At 55.6% G+C, this 18762-nt stretch overlaps 1 protein-coding gene across 1 annotated transcript; it reads left to right on the top strand.

Moving 5' to 3' along the window:
- Positions 1 to 1523: 1523 nt before the first annotated feature.
- PRKCG (protein kinase C gamma) lies at positions 1524 to 18629 on the top strand. Its single transcript, XM_044256651.1, has 18 exons — positions 1524 to 1866; positions 2286 to 2317; positions 3287 to 3369; positions 6666 to 6777; positions 6927 to 7058; positions 7992 to 8148; positions 8835 to 8969; positions 9268 to 9355; positions 9623 to 9652; positions 11268 to 11420; positions 11746 to 11934; positions 12665 to 12756; positions 12840 to 12902; positions 13159 to 13297; positions 14459 to 14539; positions 15863 to 15970; positions 17236 to 17376; positions 17628 to 18629. The coding sequence occupies exons 1-18, from the start codon at positions 1697 to 1699 to the stop codon at positions 17814 to 17816; spliced, it is 2094 nt and encodes a 697-aa protein (XP_044112586.1). The 5' UTR covers positions 1524 to 1696; the 3' UTR covers positions 17817 to 18629.
- Positions 18630 to 18762: the final 133 nt, after the last annotated feature.

The raw sequence follows: 18762 nt of genomic DNA, 5'->3' as shown, positions 1-18762 counted from the left end.
GCGGCCCGGGGCGGGCCGTGGTTGCCCTTGGCAACAGAGCCGGGCCCCGGCGCCCGGAACCCGTAGCTTTCGCGCGTCGGGGGAGGGCCGGGCGGAGCGGGGCAGGGGCGCGGGCGGAGCGACGGAGCCGGCACGGGAGCCCCACTGGGCAGACGTGCGTAGGGCCGGAGTGCACAGGGTTTTCCAGGGTCAGGGGGGCCCGGGGAGGGCCGGGGAGACCCCCAGGCACGGGGAGAGGTTCCTAGCCAGAGAGGGTGAGAGAGGGATCAAGATGGGAGCTGAAGAGCTCGGACCTTCGGAGACCCCCGGCTACGGAGGGAGCGGCTGGCAGAGCCAGGGAGTGGGTCAGAGAGAGCGACGAGCACAGGGAAGTTCGCGGACACAGCCGGGGAGAAGGAGGGCGGAGGGGTGGGGGGACACAGAGACTGGCTCTCAGAGAGGAAGACGCAGAGGGAGGGGACACGGATGCCCACAGTCACAGCCCGGCGGAAAGCGGCCGAGAGAGAGCCCAGAGACAGACAAAGAGAGGCCGAAGAGATGTATGAGACCTCCGCCGCCGAGAGGCCGAGGGACACTGATTCCCAGTGAGACAGACGCCACAGAAAAAGCGACGTCAAGACCCCAGAGGGTCACAGGATGGCCACGGGCATAGATGGAGACACAGAGCAAAACAAAACAAAACAGAGAAATAGAGGCAAGGGACAGAGACATGGGACAGGGAGCCAGGAGCCCTGGACAGGGACAGAGACACGCGACAGGGTGCCTGGAACACAGGGACACAGGACAGGGAGCCAGCAACACTGGACAGGGACAGAGACACGGCACAGGGAGGCGGGAATACACAGGACAGAGAGCTGGGAACACTGCGCAGGGACAGAGACACGAGACAGGGAGGTGGGGACACTGGGACGGGGACACAGGACAGGGAGCCGGCAACACCGGACAGGGACAGAGACTGAGAGCGAGGGACAACCCCAGAGGGAGACACGGACATACAAATTTCACCCACGCCCAGAGAGAAATCAAGACTTGAAGAGCAGCAGAGACAGCAGGTCTCCGCGTCCACCACTGGGTTCCCAGCACTGAATACAAAGTTTGTGTAATGAAGCAGAGTGACACCGTCAGAAACCCAGGGATCCGAGTGCAGTCTCAGCGGGCTCACGGGACCCACCGAGGTCCCAAGTGGGGAGGACGCCCGGCCGGGTAGACAGATGGAGGTGGAGGCAGGGCACTGCTCAGAGGATGCCCCCTCCCTCCAGCCAGCCCCCAGAGTGGGTGTGCGCACGTGTGTGTCGGGGGCAGGGCGTTTGTCCCGAGTCTCAGGGAGGGGGGGACGCCTTTAAGCTGAAACCCCGCCCCTCGGTCGTCATGGCAACGCCTCCCCCCAGCCGGGGCTCCCACATTTCAGCAGGTGCCTGAGCCGGAGCTCCCGCCGCCGCCGCCGCCCTTGCCTCCGGCTCCTTGGCGCCCCTGCCCTCGGCTCTCCGCCCTGCCCGCCCGCTCCCCCTGGCGGAGCCGGCGCGCCCCGGGGTGCCGCTCCCTGCCCTGCGCTCCGCGCCTGGAGGTGCCTCGCCCCTCTCCTTTCCTCCTCGCAATCTCCCCGTGGCTCAGTGCTCTCCCGACTCTCCGGCTCCTCGCCTTTCCACCTGTTTCCCCAGAAAGGCAGGATCCTGGTCCCTGCTACGTTCCTGGGGCCATGGCAGGCCTGGGCCCCGGCGGAGGCGATTCAGAGGGGGGACCCCGGCCCCTGTTTTGCAGAAAGGGGGCTCTGAGGCAGAAGGTGGTCCACGAAGTCAAGAGCCACAAGTTCACCGCCCGCTTCTTCAAGCAGCCAACCTTCTGCAGCCACTGCACCGACTTCATCTGGTGAGGGAAGGGGCTGGGGGCTTGAGGGAAGATGGAAGGAGGGATGGAGACTCATGTCACCCCAGGCCCCTGAGGGATGGAGAAGGAAAGGGCTGCTGGTCCTAGCTTCTGGTCCTAGGATAGGAAGGGGCTGGGGACTGGACCCCTGAGTCTGAGAGAGGAGGGCCTGGGGTCCTGGACTCCTGGGTCTGAAGGAGGAGGGGGCTGGGGACCTGGACTCCAGGGTCTGAGGGAGGAGGAGGCTGGGGGCCTGGACTCCTGGGACTGAGAGAAGAAAGGCTGAGGGCCAGAATTTCTGGGCTCTAGAACAAGAGGCAGCTGGGGTCCTGCTCGTGGAGGGAGGAAGGCGCAGTAAAGCTGGCAGAGGTGGGAGGCCCCCTACCCTTTTCTGCACTGACCTCGGATCCTTGATCTTGCAGGGGGATTGGAAAACAGGGCCTGCAATGTCAAGGTAAGACCTGGGGACCTGGACTCCTGGGACCCTCAGGAGGGTGGAGGCTGGGGCCCCACAGCCCAGGAGGCTTGACACACGTGTTCTTTGGTCCCCAGAGAGGCGCGGGGGAGCCCGGGGCGGGGGGTGTGGCAGAGACATAGCCTGCTGTGGGGAGGGAGCTTTGATGGTGGGGCCACCGCGGAGGTGGTGCTGGGGGCCCCTCCCTCGGCCGGCTCCAGGTGGGGACAGATATTTGGAGAATCTGTTGCCATGGCAACAGGGAGATTTGGAAAAGGGGAGCTGAAGGGGGGGCTGGAGATGCGGAGTCAGAGCCCCCCCCCAAAGCTATTGTCGCCATGACAACACCAACAGTCCTAGGCAGGGGCAGGCCGGGTGGGGTCACCAATGGGCGGGTGGGGGCCGGGCGGGGCTGACAGTTATGCGGGGCGGGAGAGGGGGGCGAGTCCTGAAGCACCAGCTGCTACTGCTGAGAACAGAGTGAGTCAGGGAGGGGGAGGCCTCCCGCGGCCCCCAGACTCACTTCTGCCCAAGTCGCTGCTCTCTCTGTGCTGTCAGAGGACATTGCTGTTTGCTCTCCACAGCCTGCCTCTTTCCTTGCTTTCTTGCCTCACCTCAGTGGGCTCATCTGTCAATAGGATCCTGTTTTCTCTCTGTGTCCCTGGGTCTCGGTCTTTCTCAGTCTGTCTCTGTGTCTCCCTCTGGCTATGTGTAGGCACTGGGGTCTCTCTGCTCTGTGATGCTCTAGGTCTCTGTTTCTGTCTTTGGGTTCAACCCCTGAATTTCTATCTCCTGGTTTCCCTCCCCCACTCCATGTTGGGGTCTCTCCTTTGATTTTCTATTAAACTCTCTGGACTTTGGGGTCCCCCTCTCTGTGGTTTTCCTTCTGTTGGAGTCTCTCTCTTTCTGATTTTCTGTCCATTGGACTCTCTCTCTCTGGCTCTGTGTCTCTATGATTCTCACCTTCAGTCTGCAGCTTTGTGGTTCATCGACGATGCCACGAATTTGTGACCTTCGAGTGTCCAGGCGCTGGGAAGGGCCCCCAGACGGATGTGAGTGCCCGGACACCTGATTCTTCCTCCTTGGGCCGCGCCCCCGCCCTCACCCCCTCGGCGTCCGTCCCAATTTCTACTGCTATTTTTAAGGCTGGGAGGGGAGGGGGGCTGGAGAGATAGGGGGAGCTAGTCTGGCCCAGATTCCCTGCCCTTGGCCTGGAAAGGGGAAATGAGAGGGGGCTGAGACAGGCTGGGGACATAGGTGGGGGACAGAGAAGAGGCAGCGGGAAGGGGACTGAAGATGAGCATTGGAGGGGGTGGGCTGTCATTCAGGGGTCAAGAGATTAAAAAAACAGAGAGTGGAGGGACAGAGAGAGAGACGACCATTGATGCAGGCACGGAGGTAAGACAGAGAATCTCAGAAACGCAGAAAAAGAGACCCATAGAGAGTGAGACAGAGAAAGAGGAATGGAACAGAGACAGCAACCCAGGAGGGAGGAAACGGGGAGCCACAGGGACTGAGAGAGACAGACAGAGACAAGAAACTCAGAGAAGCAGAGCTGCAGACACCCAGAGAGACCGGCTAAAGTAGAAGATGACAGATACCGAGAATGGTTTCTGAGATGCCAAGAGGGAGGCCCAGGGAGACCCTGCAGTGCACACACACACACAAAACCCCCAGGAGCACACACAGGTGCACATACAGATTCCCTCATGTGCACACACAGATCCACACCACCTCTGTCTCTCTCTCCTTCTGCTTCCCATCCGGGGGATGTCAGGTGGGCTTCCAAGAACAGTGGATGCTGTGGCCCATTCCCGATCCCTCCTTCACTTTCTGTCTGGTCTTCGGGCTCTTCTCTCTGAGCCTCCATTTCCCCTCTGTCCAGTATGGCAGCCGCCAGCCACACCCAGCTAGCTGGAGGCGCCCTTGGGAGGGGCTACCAGGACTGAGCAAGGGAAATCTAAATTCCATTTAATTTGAACTGATGGAAATTTAAATAGCCACATGTGGTTAGTGGCTATGGGCTGGGACAGCAAAATCCCCCACCTACCCCGGCTTGTTTTGATAGTCCAACGAAGCCAGGAGGCTTGAGGGCCTAGCCCAGGGTTTGACATAGGGTTCGAGCCCTCTTTATGATTAGCAGATGAAGAAAGGGACAGAATGAGAAGCTGAGACAGAGAGAGAGAAAAAGGGACAGAGAGCTCTCCAGAAGTCCATGGAACATTTTGCCAGTTGGTTAGGTGACGAAAGTTGAAGTTTATGTAGAGGATGTGATGTCATAGCACATACATTGTGCACCACTGTCTACTAGCCGCCATATATGTCACTGATTGGCCGCCTCACCTGCCTGCCTGCACCCCCCACGTGACTTCTGAATTGTCCAGGGCTCACTGCACACACTCAGCAGGTGTCTTTCAGGCGGTCCAAGAATGAGTCCGCACAAAGCAGGAGGTGAGGTGTTGTTCCTGTCCCCATCTGAGCCGAAGCCCTGGGCTTGACTCCCAGATCCCCCACATAGAGATTCTCTGTCCTTCCAAAAGTTGCTTAACTTCTCTGTACCTCTTGTTCTCATCTGCACAATGGGGATGATGACCATGGTTTTGAGGACTAAATGAGTCAAATGCTTGGGATGATACCTGGGTTCATATGGGATATTATCCTTGTACAACTGTTGCTGTCACTGATGAAGAAACAGAGGAAGGATGTCTTCCTCTACTTCACTCTTTTATTATTTTCCTTCTTAATGCTTTGGATCTTGTTGGCTGTCACATGGATCAAGGGCTAAAGAAATGGGAAGGGCTTGGCGAGCATGATTTCCATTCGGCCCCTTTCAGGAAGGCCTCGTGGCCCCATTTTACAGGAAGGAAGGCTGAGACTCTGCAAGGGGGTGGTGTCCAGGGGCGGGGCACAGAGCTGGGGAGGGGGAAGAGTCCAGTGGGGACGCAGGTCTGTGTACTTAGAGCTGCAGCTCTGTCTCCTTTTTGGTTGTGATTTCTTGGGAATGAGAACAGCTTACCTCCGTGGAGCGGTGGAGCTTGCGAGTCCGGCTTCCTGCTGAGACCTGACATAGTAGAGCGCTTAGAGCAGCAGGCACCCTCTGAGTTAGGGTCAGCGGAAGATCTTTAGAGGCCCTGAGCATTGAAAGAGATCATCACACCCTACCCTCCCAAGTGTCACTCAAAATAGGATCCCCGCTAAACTGCAAAAATAAATAAAAGCCCAAGAATATCCTGAATTTTCACCCTAGCTCACGATGCATGCCTAGGAAAAGGCAGATACCAAACTACTGAACACTCAGACATTGCCAGGGGTGGGGAAGGAATGCTTTGTCGGTGCCCTAAATTCATGCTTAATTGAACTCCGGACATTGGGCACTGCTTCAAGATACGGACTGTTGATTTCCACTGGGCAGAAAAGGACTCTGAGGCTCTAATCTGGGCACTATCTTGCCCCAAATCACACAGCTGGTAAATGGCCCAGCTCTTATTTAAACCCAGGGCTCTGTGGACATGGCAATGAAATCATCGTTAGTAACCACAGCAGCCCAAACGGCAGTACCGAGCACTTTGAGTATGCCAGGCCCTGCTATGCACTTTACACTCAACTTAACCAACCTTCCTTCCTTCCTTCCTTTCTAAATAATCTCTGCACCCAATATGGGACTTGAACTCACACCCTCAAGATCAAGAGTCGCATGCTGCATCGACTGAGCCAGCCCGGCGCCCCTACACTTGGTCTTTCATTAACTGAGAGGTCATATTGTCCATCTCACAAGGGGCTCAGAGAAGGCAGATCAACAGTGGGCAGACCTTGACAGAGGCTGACAGTGAGCCATGTGGAGTTCATCGTGGCCCACACATCCTTGGAGAGCATGTTTGGGGAGGTGGGGTGAGCGCAGGGACTGTGGAACGTTAGGAGCCCCACCTCCTTCAGGCTCTGCCTACATGCCACCTTGTCAGTGAAGCCTCCCTCATCAGTCTCTGCAAATTTCAGTCCCCGGCCCTGGCAGTCCCCTTTCCTGCTTCATTTTCCTCCGCAGCACCTGCTACCATCCATCACTGTTTTACTTATTCAGCGTTTATTTTCTGTCTCCCCAACTAGAAAGTAAACTCCATGGGGGCAGGAGTTTTTCATTGTTTGTCCAGAGCTGGTCCTAGCACCAAGAACAGTGCCCGGCACACAACAGGCACTCCATAAATGCAGTAGAGTGAATGAAGACTGGGAGCGCAAGGCAGAGGAGGCAGAGTTCAAAGGGCTTCTCTCCCAGGGTCTAGGGCACCCCACTTCCCAGCCCCTTCTAGGGTACCCCTGCTCCTGGCCCCATCTGATGTCTCCTCTCTGCCCCCAGGACCCCCGAAACAAGCACAAGTTCCGTCTGCACAGCTATAGCAGCCCCACCTTCTGCGACCACTGCGGCTCCCTTCTCTACGGGCTGGTGCACCAGGGCATGAAATGCTCCTGTGAGTCTATGCTTGGGGCTCCTGCCAGAACCTGGCGCTCCGGGGCCCCTTTCAGAGCGCAGTGTCTGGGTTTCTCCGGATAGGGCTGGAGGATAGAGTCTGGAGTTGCGTGGCGGCCGGACGCGCTACCTCCGGTTCTGTCCCCGCAGGCTGCGAGATGAACGTGCACCGGCGCTGTGTGCGCAGCGTGCCCTCTCTGTGCGGGGTGGACCACACGGAGCGCCGTGGGCGGCTGCAGCTAGAGATCCGAGCACCAACGGCAGATGAGATCCACGTCACAGGTGAAGCCGGGCTCCAGGGTCTGGTCCCACCCTTCTGCCCCAGGAGGAAGGGCCCAAGGCTTTCAACTGCGTGGTGGTGGTGGTGGGGGGCGCCCAACCCTCCAGGAAGGGCCACGCCCCCTGCGGGTCACGCCCACACTCCTGACCCCACCTGCAAAGGCTGAGCACCGCCCGGCCTCTCCAGTCCCTTCCAAATGCTTTTTCCAAGTTGACTCTTGAAACTTTCAGCGCCTTTTTGTTTGTTTGTTTAAGATTTTATCTATTAGGGCGCCTGGGTGGCTCTGTCAGTTGGGCGTCTGCCTTCCGCTCAGGTCATGATCTCAGGGTCCTGGGATGGAGGCCTACATCCAGCTCTCTGCTCTGCGGGGAGTCTGCTTCTCCCTCTCCTTCTCTCTCAAACAAATAAATAAAATATTTTAAAAAATTATTTATTTGAGAGAGAATGAGAAAGAGAGCACACAAGCAGGGAGAAGGACACAGAGAGAGAGAAGCAGACTCCCTGCTAAGCAGGGAGCCCGATGTGGGGGCTTGAACTCCAGGCATGACCTGAAGGCAGATGGCCAACCGACAGAGCCACCCAGGCACCCCCTTTCAGCGCCTCTTAATGGCCACTCTAAATCAAGGTCCTTGAGAGGGAGGGAGGAGAGAGAACCTGATTCGGAGGGAGGTTTGGGATTACTATTGGTGATATGCCCAGGACAGGGTCCTCATTCCTGGACCTCAGGGAGGAGTGGGTTCTGAGTCTGATTTCTGGGTCCCTGGCTGGGGAGAGGGCTTTAGGCCCTGTGTTCTGGATACTGGAGAGGTAAGGCCAAAGTCACCTGGGTCGTGAGAAAGGCAGAGAGCTTGGATTTTTGATTGCCAATTGGGGAGACTTCGGGGCCTCTTCCCGGATCTGTAACCCTGTCTACCCTCCTTCACTTCTCCTCTCAGTTGGCGAGGCCCGTAACCTCATCCCAATGGATCCCAATGGTCTGTCGGATCCCTATGTGAAGCTGAAGCTTATCCCAGACCCTCGGAACTTGACAAAACAGAAGACCCGGACGGTGAAAGCCACACTAAACCCTGTGTGGAACGAGACCTTTGTGTTGTGAGCCTCGGGTGCAAGGGATGCTGTTATGGCTGGTAGAGAAGGATCTGAGGATCTTGGTGGCCCACAAGACCCCAGAGAGCAGACGGTGGGAGGTGTTAGGATAGAGGGAACCCGAGAAAAGTGGTGGGAGAGGAATGGAGTGACTGACAGAGAGGGATGGAGTTACAGAAGCCAAGAGAGAGAGAGATCTGTGCATTTAATATCCATCAAAGCCCACAACTTTAGAGTGAGACAGATATGGAGGGTTCCGAAGAAGAGACACAAACCCAGAGAGACACACAGACAGAATGCAGGGGGGTGGGGTGTAAGCAGAGGGGTGGTGGGTGGGTGGAAGGAAGAGAAAGAGAAGCCAATTAACAGAAAGACAGAAGGACAGGGACCCAGAGGAAGGAGCGGCCACAGAGACTCAGGAGAGAGATCTGGAGAGAAAGGACAGGACGCAGGGATGGGAAGGAGCCAAGAATGTGGGAGGAAGGGAGAGAGACTGAGTGCTGTCTAGATGTACTCAGGGTCCCGCTATTGGGGAAGACCCCCTTTGGGAGGGTCCAAGATGACAGGACAGTTTAGGGAGCAGGAGTAGACCCCAGCTCACCCCAGAAGGACTTGCATCCTCCTCCAGGACCAAGGATAGGGAAGCCAGGGAGCAGGGAGCTGGACCTCACTCCGTCCCACCCTTCCTGCAGCAACCTGAAGCCAGGGGATGTGGAGCGCCGGCTCAGCGTGGAGGTGTGGGACTGGGACCGGACTTCCCGCAACGACTTCATGGGTGCCATGTCCTTCGGGGTCTCGGAGCTGCTCAAAGCCCCGGTGGACGGCTGGTGAGGGCGGGGCAGGGTCACAGCTGTGCCTCGGCCTCTGCATATAGGTCTCTGTGTGATCTCTCTCCTCCCGACAGCTGCCTCCTTCCTCCCTGCCCTTCTCTCTCCCTCCTCCCCTGTCCTCCCCCCCCCCCCCAAACCCCGTCCTCTCCCCACATCCAATCTCTCTCTCCTTAGCTCACTCTTTCTCTCTCCATCTCTGTGTCTTTCTTTCTGTGTCTCTTTTTCCCCCTCGGGCGCATGCCCCCCAACCCTCAACCCCACCCCCACCCCACCCCACCTCTGGTCTGTGTGTCAGGTACAAGTTACTGAACCAGGAGGAGGGCGAATATTACAATGTGCCGGTGGCCGACGCTGACAACTGCAGCCTCCTCCAGAAGTTTGAGGTACTCAGGCCCCACTTCCCCCAGGGGGATCCAGCCCCGCACACACAGTTCAGAGCGGCTGGGTGCCCAGGGGTCCTGGGACTACAATTCCCAGAAGGCCCTGGGGATCCTTCTCCTGCTTTTCTAGGGGACTCTTGCCCCAGGGTATGATGGGAATTAGAGTTCCTATCCATTCCCATGGCTTGGGGATTTGGAGTCCCCACTCTCTGTTTTAGGGCAACCTCCTACCTCTCTGGGGCCTCTGACTCTGGCTTTCTTCTCCCCCAGGCCTGTAACTACCCCCTGGAACTGTATGAGGTGAGTAGAGCTCAGGCCTGGAATGGAGACAGTTTCATTCCTGTGGTCTGCTTGTTTCTTCCCACATCTCCCTCCCCTGGTATCTGGCTAGGCACAGACTTGGCGGCTGGTGTCGGGCTTGCTGAGTTAAACTAGCACACCAAAGGGGAACCTGACCCTTAAGCAAGTCCCACAGTGACAGGTACTTAAATTCCAGGATGATGTAATGTATCAGAGGTGCCCCAGGCCATGGAGAAGCCTAGAGGAGGCACCAAGCCAGCCTGGGGTATGGGGATGATCAGGGAGGGACTTCCCTGAGGAGGCTACACCTGACCGATCCTTGAGTTTTTCTGTTTATCACTGCGGCCTTCTCTCTTCCATTTTCTCACTCACTCACACCTATTTCCCGAGGTGTTGCAGAAGCTAAAACCTGTTCTGGGGGTAGAATCAGTCCATTCCCTGGGGAGCATCAACTTCAAAGTAGGAGAAAGTTACATAGAGAGACATCCACCAGGAAGAAATGGGTTTGATAATGGAGGTAGTAGCCTCAGGCCCTGGGGAGTCCTGGAAGCACAGCCTAAGAGAGCCAGAGACAGCTTCCTAGGGGAGGTGGTGAATCCAGCAGGAAGTGTAGGATTTTCCAGGCACAGGAGGGGGAGACTAGATTTCCAGGCTGAAGGATGGAAAACCTTCCAGGCAGAGGAAAGAGCAGGCACAAAGGCCCTGTGGTAGAAGCAGGCTGGGAGTAGTACAGCAAGGAGGACAGTGGGGCTGAAGAGGGACAGGGTGTGGAAAAGTAGGAAATTAAATCAGAGAGGGAAGGGGAGTGACTTGTCATTCGCTGGAAGGATTGTAGCTTTTAAACTAGATGAGATGGGGTGGGAGGGTGGGAGCATCAAAGGTGCCCGGAGGTGGTTTCCATTTGAACAGGACAAGGCTCTGTGTGGAGAATAGAAATAGAGGTGGAAGGGGAAGCAGGGAGGAGGCTCTGTGGAGACTCAGGTGGGAAGAGCTGGAAGCAGTGGTGGAAAAGGTGTTTGGACTCTGGGTGTGCTCTCAAGGTTGCACAATAGGAAATGCACGCGGGCATCCTGGAAGCCTTTCATCCATTCAGCGCCCTCTGCACTGGGCAATGCTGAAGACACAAGAAGGAGGGAGACAGTCTCTGGCTTTCATGGATTTTGAATTCTGGCTCTGCTTTTTTTTAATCTATGTGATGTTGGGCAAGTTATTTGATATCTCTGTGCCAGTTTCCTCTTCTCAAAGTGGGGGTGGGGTAGGGGCACCTGGTGGGCTCTGTCAGTGGAGTGTGAGACTCTTGATCTTGAGATTGTGAGTTTGAGCCCCACAATAGGTTTAGAGAGTACTTAAAAAATAAAAAATAAAATGGGGGGTGCTAACAGCTTATCTAATGGCATATAGTAATCTGTCTAAGTGTTATTTTAATGATCAGCCCTCCAGGCTGTGGAAAATCGGTGCAAGGTCTTATGCCAAGAGGTGGGGGGTGGGGCAGAGACAACTTTCTTTTTCTGTCTCTCCCCATCCCTTCCATTCTTGGATGCTGTGTCTCTCAGGGGCATCTCCTTTTCCTCCATCTGGAATCTGACTACCTCCGGATCTCTCCCCTTTCTCACAGCGCGTGCGGATGGGTCCCTCTTCCTCTCCCATCCCTTCCCCATCCCCCAGTCCCACCGACTCCAAGCGCTGTTTCTTTGGGACGAGCCCGGGACGTCTCCACATATCCGACTTCAGCTTCCTCATGGTTCTAGGAAAAGGCAGTTTTGGGAAGGTTGGATTCCTGGGGTTCTGGGGGGAAAGGGGAGGATGTCTGGGGGGACATCAGATTCCTGGTCTTTGGGGAGGGACACTAGGCAACTGAGTCGCCAAAGAGGGCTTGATGGGACCCCTGAGTGTCCCTGAGAGGTCGGGCATAAAGACTGGGATGCTTTCAGGAGGGAGTGCTCAGCAAAACCAGGGTACCCTGTCCCCTGAGAGAGAGAGAGAGGAAGGACCGGGGATTCCCTTTCTCTGTGTCCCTGAAGGGGAGGGGCAGGAATCTGCATCTCTGGGTTCCTTCCCAAGATGGCCTGGGCCTTTTGGACCTCTGTCTCTAGGTGATGCTGGCTGAGCGTAGGGGCTCTGATGAGCTCTATGCCATCAAGATCCTGAAGAAAGACGTAATTGTCCAGGACGACGACGTGGACTGCACCCTTGTGGAGAAGCGAGTGCTGGCCCTGGGGGGCCGAGGCCCGGGGGGGCGTCCCCACTTTCTCACCCAGCTGCACTCCACCTTCCAGACCCCGGTAAGAAAGGAGGGGTGCAGAGGCTGGCTCGGGTCAGACTTCCGCTCCCAGATTCTGAGACTACTGCGAAGCCAAGAACCTTCCGCATTCTGACTGGGCGTGGCCAGAGGGCTGCGGGCCTGGTGGGCGTGGCCTGTAGGGGGTGGGGGTCTTGGGTGGGTGTGGTCTGAGCCGAGGAGTTTGGAGTAGAGGGAGTGCCGGAGGAGATTCCGAGCGGCTGCCAGCAGCTGGCTGCACAGAACGAGGTCGTCCCTCTCGGATTCTGAGGGAAGGTCTCGTCAGACACGGGGCGCGCCCTCCAGTTCGTGGGGTGTGGCAGGGAGTGAGAACCACCCGAGTTGGAGAGGGCGTGACTCCTTAAGAAAGCTCTGGATAGACGTAGCCAGCTTCTTGGATTTCGAGAAACGTTATCCTGCGTTGCAAGCGGGGCCTGAAAAACCGTCCTTAACAGACAGCCGGGGTCACGTTTGCACGAGGAGGTGCGCGGAGAGGCGGCGGCGCCCCTGGGATTTCCGGGGAATGGCAGGCCTTGGTCTCCATTCTCAGAGGGCGGGGCCAGTTCAGAGTGGCAGGTGGAGATTCTGGGGGGCAGGCTTGAGACCTCGGACCGCCCAGCCTCTCTGGGTTTCTGATACAAGTTTGTCTGGAGTGGGCGGGAATGGACATGTCCTACCCTCTGCTCCGCCTGTCCCCTCCTCTGAGCCACACCCCTGCCCCACACCTGCCCCAGGATCGCCTGTATTTCGTGATGGAGTATGTCACCGGGGGCGACTTGATGTACCACATTCAGCAGCTGGGCAAGTTTAAGGAGCCCCATGCCGCGTGAGTCTTGGCCAAGAGACGAGGAGGGGTGGGGGGAAGAGGGCCCCAGCCTTTGACCTCTGGCTCCCTGGCCCCTTCTCCAGGTTCTACGCAGCGGAAATCGCCATCGGCCTCTTCTTCCTTCACAATCAGGGCATCATCTACCGGTGAGCGGTCTGGCCTTTCACTGGAGGCCAGCAGGTCTCTAAGAGGGTAAGGGATCCAACGGGCGGCTCCAGGGGCACCTGGCTGCCCAGTGGGTAGAGAGAGCGACGGGTGATCTCGCGGTCGGTCGTGAGTTCAAGTCCCGCCTTGGGCGAAGAGCTTACTTTAAAAGAAAACACACAAACGCTTACCCCCCCCCCCAGCTGCTGCGACTCCACCCTTCCCTCAACTCCTCTCTGTCCTGCCTTCCACCCCCAGGGACCTGAAACTAGACAACGTCATGCTGGATGCCGAAGGACACATCAAAATCACTGACTTCGGCATGTGTAAGGAGAACGTCTTCCCGGGGACCACGACCCGCACCTTCTGCGGGACCCCAGACTACATAGCCCCTGAGGTAACCTCCCTCTGCTGCTCTTGCTGCCCTCCAAGTTTGCCAGCTGGGGGTGGCTGGTTGTTTAACACTCAGAATGTGGGGGTCCTGACCCTGGGGTCTTTACCTGAGTCTTGGGGAGGTCTAGCAGCAGGCAACGCAGAGGGGCCTGTGTGCCCCGCATTCCCAGTGGGTAGAGCTGGGTCTCTGAGCTGGCAATGTGGGCAGCCAGGCAGGTGAGTGTGCTAACACTTGGCTCCTAAGAATTCTCAGAGAGCAGGACTATTCTAGACTATTCTAGAGGGTGGAGACAACTTCCAGTGTACTCTGAAGGGGGGGCATCCCCCCAGAGTCCTGACTGTCCTCTGAATATTTCACATTGGGGGAGTATACTCTGACTTTGTTTAAGGGACTGAAGCTAGTGCTCTGACCATGTATAAGGAGACAAAGGGTCCTGACTTTTCTCAGTTGAGGGAGGAAGTTGTGTTGGTGGTGCCATTCTTAATCTCTTAGGGTGATTCAGCGCTAATGCCCAGGTAATCAGTGTTGATGGTTTCAGAACCTGTGGAGATTTTGAAAAACACACACATAGGGGCACCTGGGTGGCTCAGTGGGTTAAAGCCTCTGCCTTCGGCTCAGGTCATGATCCCGGTGTCCTGGGATCGAGCCCCGCATCGGGCTCTCTGCTCTGTGGGGAGCCTGCTTCCTCCTCTCTCTCTGCCTGCCTCTCTGCCTGCTTGTGATCTCTGTCTGTCAAATAAATAAAATCTTTAAAAAAAAAACACACACACACATATTTCTGACTGACCTATTGAGGCTGGAAGTCTTAGGGCTAGGAACAGCCTCCTAGATGAATTGTAAGTGCATCAGATTTAAAACTCTCTGGTATCTGAAATTTAGCCCTCATTTACCCTCTCCTTAAGGAGAAGGTCTGGTTACCTAAATATTCTAGCTGGTTGGAACTTTTGACTTGGTCCTTAGATGGTCTTTATTTTGGGGACCAAAGGAATGTTCTACGTACATAAATTTTGTATCTGAATTTTGCAAAAAGATGGAGCTCTGGCCTAAGTGTTCTGAGTGGGAAGAGTTCGTGTTGAAAACGCTTAACGTGGGTAGGGTTCCCAGGGGGTGAGGCCAGAAGGGGTCTTAGGCCAGGATTCCTTGACTCCCACCCTTCCTCGCCAGATCATTGCCTACCAGCCCTATGGGAAGTCTGTGGATTGGTGGTCCTTTGGGGTTCTGCTGTATGAGATGCTGGCAGGACAGGTAAGCGAAGCCAGGGGGAGGCTGGCTTGGCCAAAGGCAGCACCACGTGGGATGTCACAGGGCCTTTATCTCAAAGGAGCAGGTTAGGAAGGGATGTCTGTGGACTGAGGAGGGGTGCTACACAGGGGGAATGTCCTGCCTGGATAGTGCTGTCCTTGGTTCTGAAGCATTATTTTCTCACAGACCAGAGGTTCTTAAAACTGTCTTGGCGCCAAGGACCCCTTCTCAGAACAAAGTGTTTAAATACATGAATTAAATTAATAGGATTACAAGGGAAACAAATCGCACTGAAATGGCTATAAAACAAAAATTTTAATTTAACAATTCAGCCAGCTAGATAAATTTAATTTAAAAGTATATAGTTAAGTAAATATTAAGCACTGGGATGTGGACACGTATATGATTTCCTGTTAATGAACTAAATAGTATTATCTCACAGTGACGGGAAATAACCATGAAGGTCTACCAGTAATCTTGAAGCTAAGATGACTAACATTTTGAGAAATCTGCAAATCTAATGTGCTAAGAAAATATCTGTGATTTCTGTTGGTGATGAAGTCACAAGTACTGCCACTGTGGTTTTTGCCTACATTTATACAGGAATGCTAAATTTCAGTTAGAGATTTTTAAAAAATAAGGATGTACTTTTTTCCCTGTTCAAGCTCATGGACCCCCTCCCTGTCTGTATAAACAGACTTCCTAGACCCCACATGAAGAATCCTTGCCTTGGGAGGCGCCTGGGTGGCTCATTTGGTTAAGCATCTGACTCTTGATTTCAGCTCAGATCATGATCTCAGGGTCCTGAGATCAAGTCCTGTGTTGGGCTCCATGCTGGGCATGGGTTTCTCTCTCTATCTCTCTCTCCCTGCTCCTTACTCCTCCCCTCCCCTGCTCCTGCAGGCTCTTAAAAACAAAAAAAGAAAGAAAAAGAAGGAAAGAAAGAAAGAAAAGAATCCTTCCCTTGGTTTTGCTTTTCCTAATCCCAGAAGACTGGAAGCAACTCATTCAAAAAAAAAGAGAATGCTTTTACAGCTTTTTTACCTGCATTTTTTGTCTCTCTTCTATTTAAGTGACATATTGTCTAATTAATGCCCTGCTGATTTGCATAGCAGAGAAAGAACAGGAGGAGGTGCAGAGAGCTGGTACATCTGAGATAGGAAAGCAGAGAGTCTGAGACAAAAGAGAGAAATCTTTGGTCGCTTGGTCCAGTTTTTCCCTAGGATGTTGGAGGGGGGTGTTCATGTTCATGCTAGGTGATGAGGGTATGGAAGTTGGGGGGGACCAGTTTGTCAAGTCTCTGACTCTATGCCTCTATTTTCTCAGCCCCCTTTTGATGGGGAGGATGAGGAAGAGCTGTTTCAGGCCATCATGGAACAAACTGTCACTTACCCCAAGTCACTTTCCCGAGAAGCCGTGGCGATCTGCAAGGGGGTGAGAGCCCCCTGACCCCCAGAGTCTCCAGACAACCCCTGTGCCCCACCACCACCATCCTGGGCTTCCCATACAGTGGCTCTGTGCTCATTAGAAAAAGGCTTCCACCCCTGAAGTTACTGCCCTTCCATCTGCTGGAAAAGTTTGTATCATACAGAGATGTCGTTAGAACACTGATGGACTGCCCTGCTGTCACCTCCAGTCCAAGGATGGCCTCTAGCCTCCTCCCTTCTGCAGCACCCACTCCCCAGCTCACTGTGGGCAGTGCTGGAAGGCCAGGGCCTTCTTCTCCAGAACCGGGTGGGTCAGGTGAACCCAACTCTTGCCACTTCTCTTCCTGTGGGATCTTGGGCCAGCCACCCAAACTCTGGGAGTCTGACTCCTCTCCTGGGGTTATGGAGTTAGTGCAGGAGAAAGAGCCTAGCCTGTGGCAGCTTTTCAACAAGTATTAGCACCCTTCTGCTTCCGGCTCCTGTCTCCATTCTCTCTGACTGTCACTCTCTGGCTTCTGTCTCCTACCTCTGGCTCCATCTACATTTGATGGGGCTTTCTGTGTCTCCACCTTTTCTCTGTGTCCCTGGGGATCTCCATCAACCTCTCGCATCTTTGTGCCCCTCTCTCTGGGTGTCTGTTTCCCTCTTGCCCCCAACTCCTATACACACATGCTCTGAATTTCTGTCTTCTTTCTGGAACTCTCCTCCTCTCTTTCTGAGTCTCCGCCTTCATATTGTGTCTTTTCCCCTCTCTCTGGGGGTTTGTCTGCTGAATCTCCATCCTCTCTTTCTGCGTCTTATCTCCCACCTTCTCTGGCTCTCTGCCGGTCCCCTGGGTCTTTATCTCCCTCTCTTGGGCTCTCTATTCCCCCTTTACTCTGGGTCTCCAACCGCTCTCTCTCTCCCTCTCCCTCCCTTCATCTCTTCCTTTTCCTCTCCTTCTCTCTTTCTCTCCAACTTCTCTTTCTGGGATTCTTTGCTGTGCCCTTCCTCTTTCTGGGTTTCTTGCCCCTCGTACCTTGATGCCATGATTTTCCTCTTTCTCTGTCTGTCCCCGGGTCTCTGGGTTTGGAGTTCATCCATCTCGTTCTCATTTATTCTCCCCAATTCCTCTTTCCCCCCACCTCCCCCACTCTGTTCCCCCTTGCTCTCCTCTCTCTGGGTCTCTATGCTGTGTCTCTGTTCTTCTGTTTTTGTCTTTCTCTCTTGCTCGTTCTCTGTGCCTCCCTGTCTGGGACTCTGTCTGTCTGTCTGTCTCTGTGTTTCCCACAGTTCCTAACTAAGCACCCAGCGAAACGCCTGGGCTCAGGGCCCGACGGGGAGCCCGCCATCCGTGCCCATGGTTTTTTCCGCTGGATGGACTGGGAGCGCCTGGAACGGCTGGAGATCGCTCCTCCCTTCAGACCCCGTCCGGTCAGCCACCTTGCGGGAATATTCTTCGTCCTTCGGGTTGGAGGGGGGGGTGGGGTGGTACCCAAGAGCTCCAGTTCCTATATGTGGAGGTGGGGTGGGGGTCCCTCTGTGGAGACGCCCTCACGGGACATGCAGAGGTAGTGAAGGATGTGCAGAGGTTCCAAGCGAGGCAGGAGATGGACGGAGGGGACCCGGAGGGACACCCAAGGAGCAGAGAGAATTTCATCTTTCCCTCCCTGTGCTCCCCCCAGTGTGGACGCAGCGGCGAGAACTTCGACAAATTCTTCACACGGGCGGCGCCCGCACTGACCCCGCCGGACCGCCTAGTTTTGGCCAGCATCGACCAGGCCGACTTCCAAGGCTTCACCTACGTGAACCCGGATTTTGTGCACCCCGACGCCCGCAGCCCCGTCAGCCCACCGCCTGTGCCAGTCATGTAATCTCTCCTGCCGCCACTAGGTGTCCCCACCGCTCCCTCCCCAGGCCGGCCTTAGCCCCCTGTTCACCCCCTTCCCACTCTAGATCTGCTCCCCAGCATTCTCGCCTCTGCCCTGCAGGGGCCAGGCGCCCCTCCCCAGCGCTCCTGGCATTCTAACCTACGTACAGCCTCTAGAGCCGCACCGTGGTCTAGATTCTGCTGTGCTGAGCCCTGGATTCTCCCGCACTTCAGTGTTCGGGACTCTGTTCCACCAGGTTCCAGAATGGCCACCATTCTCCCAGTTCCACGGGGTTCTAGACTCCATTTCGGTAGAATCTGTGCCTCTCGTTTTTCTTTTTCTTTCCTCTTCTTTTCCTTCTTCCTTTCTTTTTCTTTCTTATTTATTTATTTATTTATTTTCCTTTCTGGGAAATAGTCTCAAGGGGTGGGCTGTTCCAGACTTGGCTTCCAGAATAACTCCCCACCTCCGAACTCCCTCAGCTCATTCTGGAGTAAGTGGGAGGCTGTGCCCCCATATTCCAGTACTCCTCTTCTACACTCTAGGGATTCCTGGGATGTGTTAAGGATTCTTACCCCAGCTGTTCTCAATCAGCTTTTGTTCTAGACGCCCCCACCCTAAACCCATCACTGCTCGCCTGCCAGGTGCATGGCTCCAGTCCTGCTCGGAACCCCTCCTCCCTCCTGCTCTCCCCCCGCCCCACCCCGTGCCTGCCACTCTCTGGGACTCTCTCCTCCTCCCCGCGCCCACTCTTCTCTTTGGCTTTCCCACCCGGCCACAGCTGCCGGAGAATAAATTTGGGTTGCTGATGCTGAAGTGTTTGGATGTTTTCTTCTAAGCTCGCAGAATGAAGGGGGTGTGGAGGTGGGCCGGTGACTGTACACGGAAACACACACACAGAGGCTGGGGGGCGGGGCGGCGAGAGCGAGGGAAAGCACAGAGACCCAGA

This window comes from Neovison vison, chromosome 7 (assembly GCF_020171115.1).
Source record: "Neovison vison isolate M4711 chromosome 7, ASM_NN_V1, whole genome shotgun sequence".
Lineage (NCBI taxonomy): Eukaryota > Metazoa > Chordata > Mammalia > Carnivora > Mustelidae > Neogale > Neogale vison.
The sequence above is the reverse complement of the archived record's forward strand: the minus strand, read 5'-3'. Positions and strand labels throughout refer to the sequence as shown.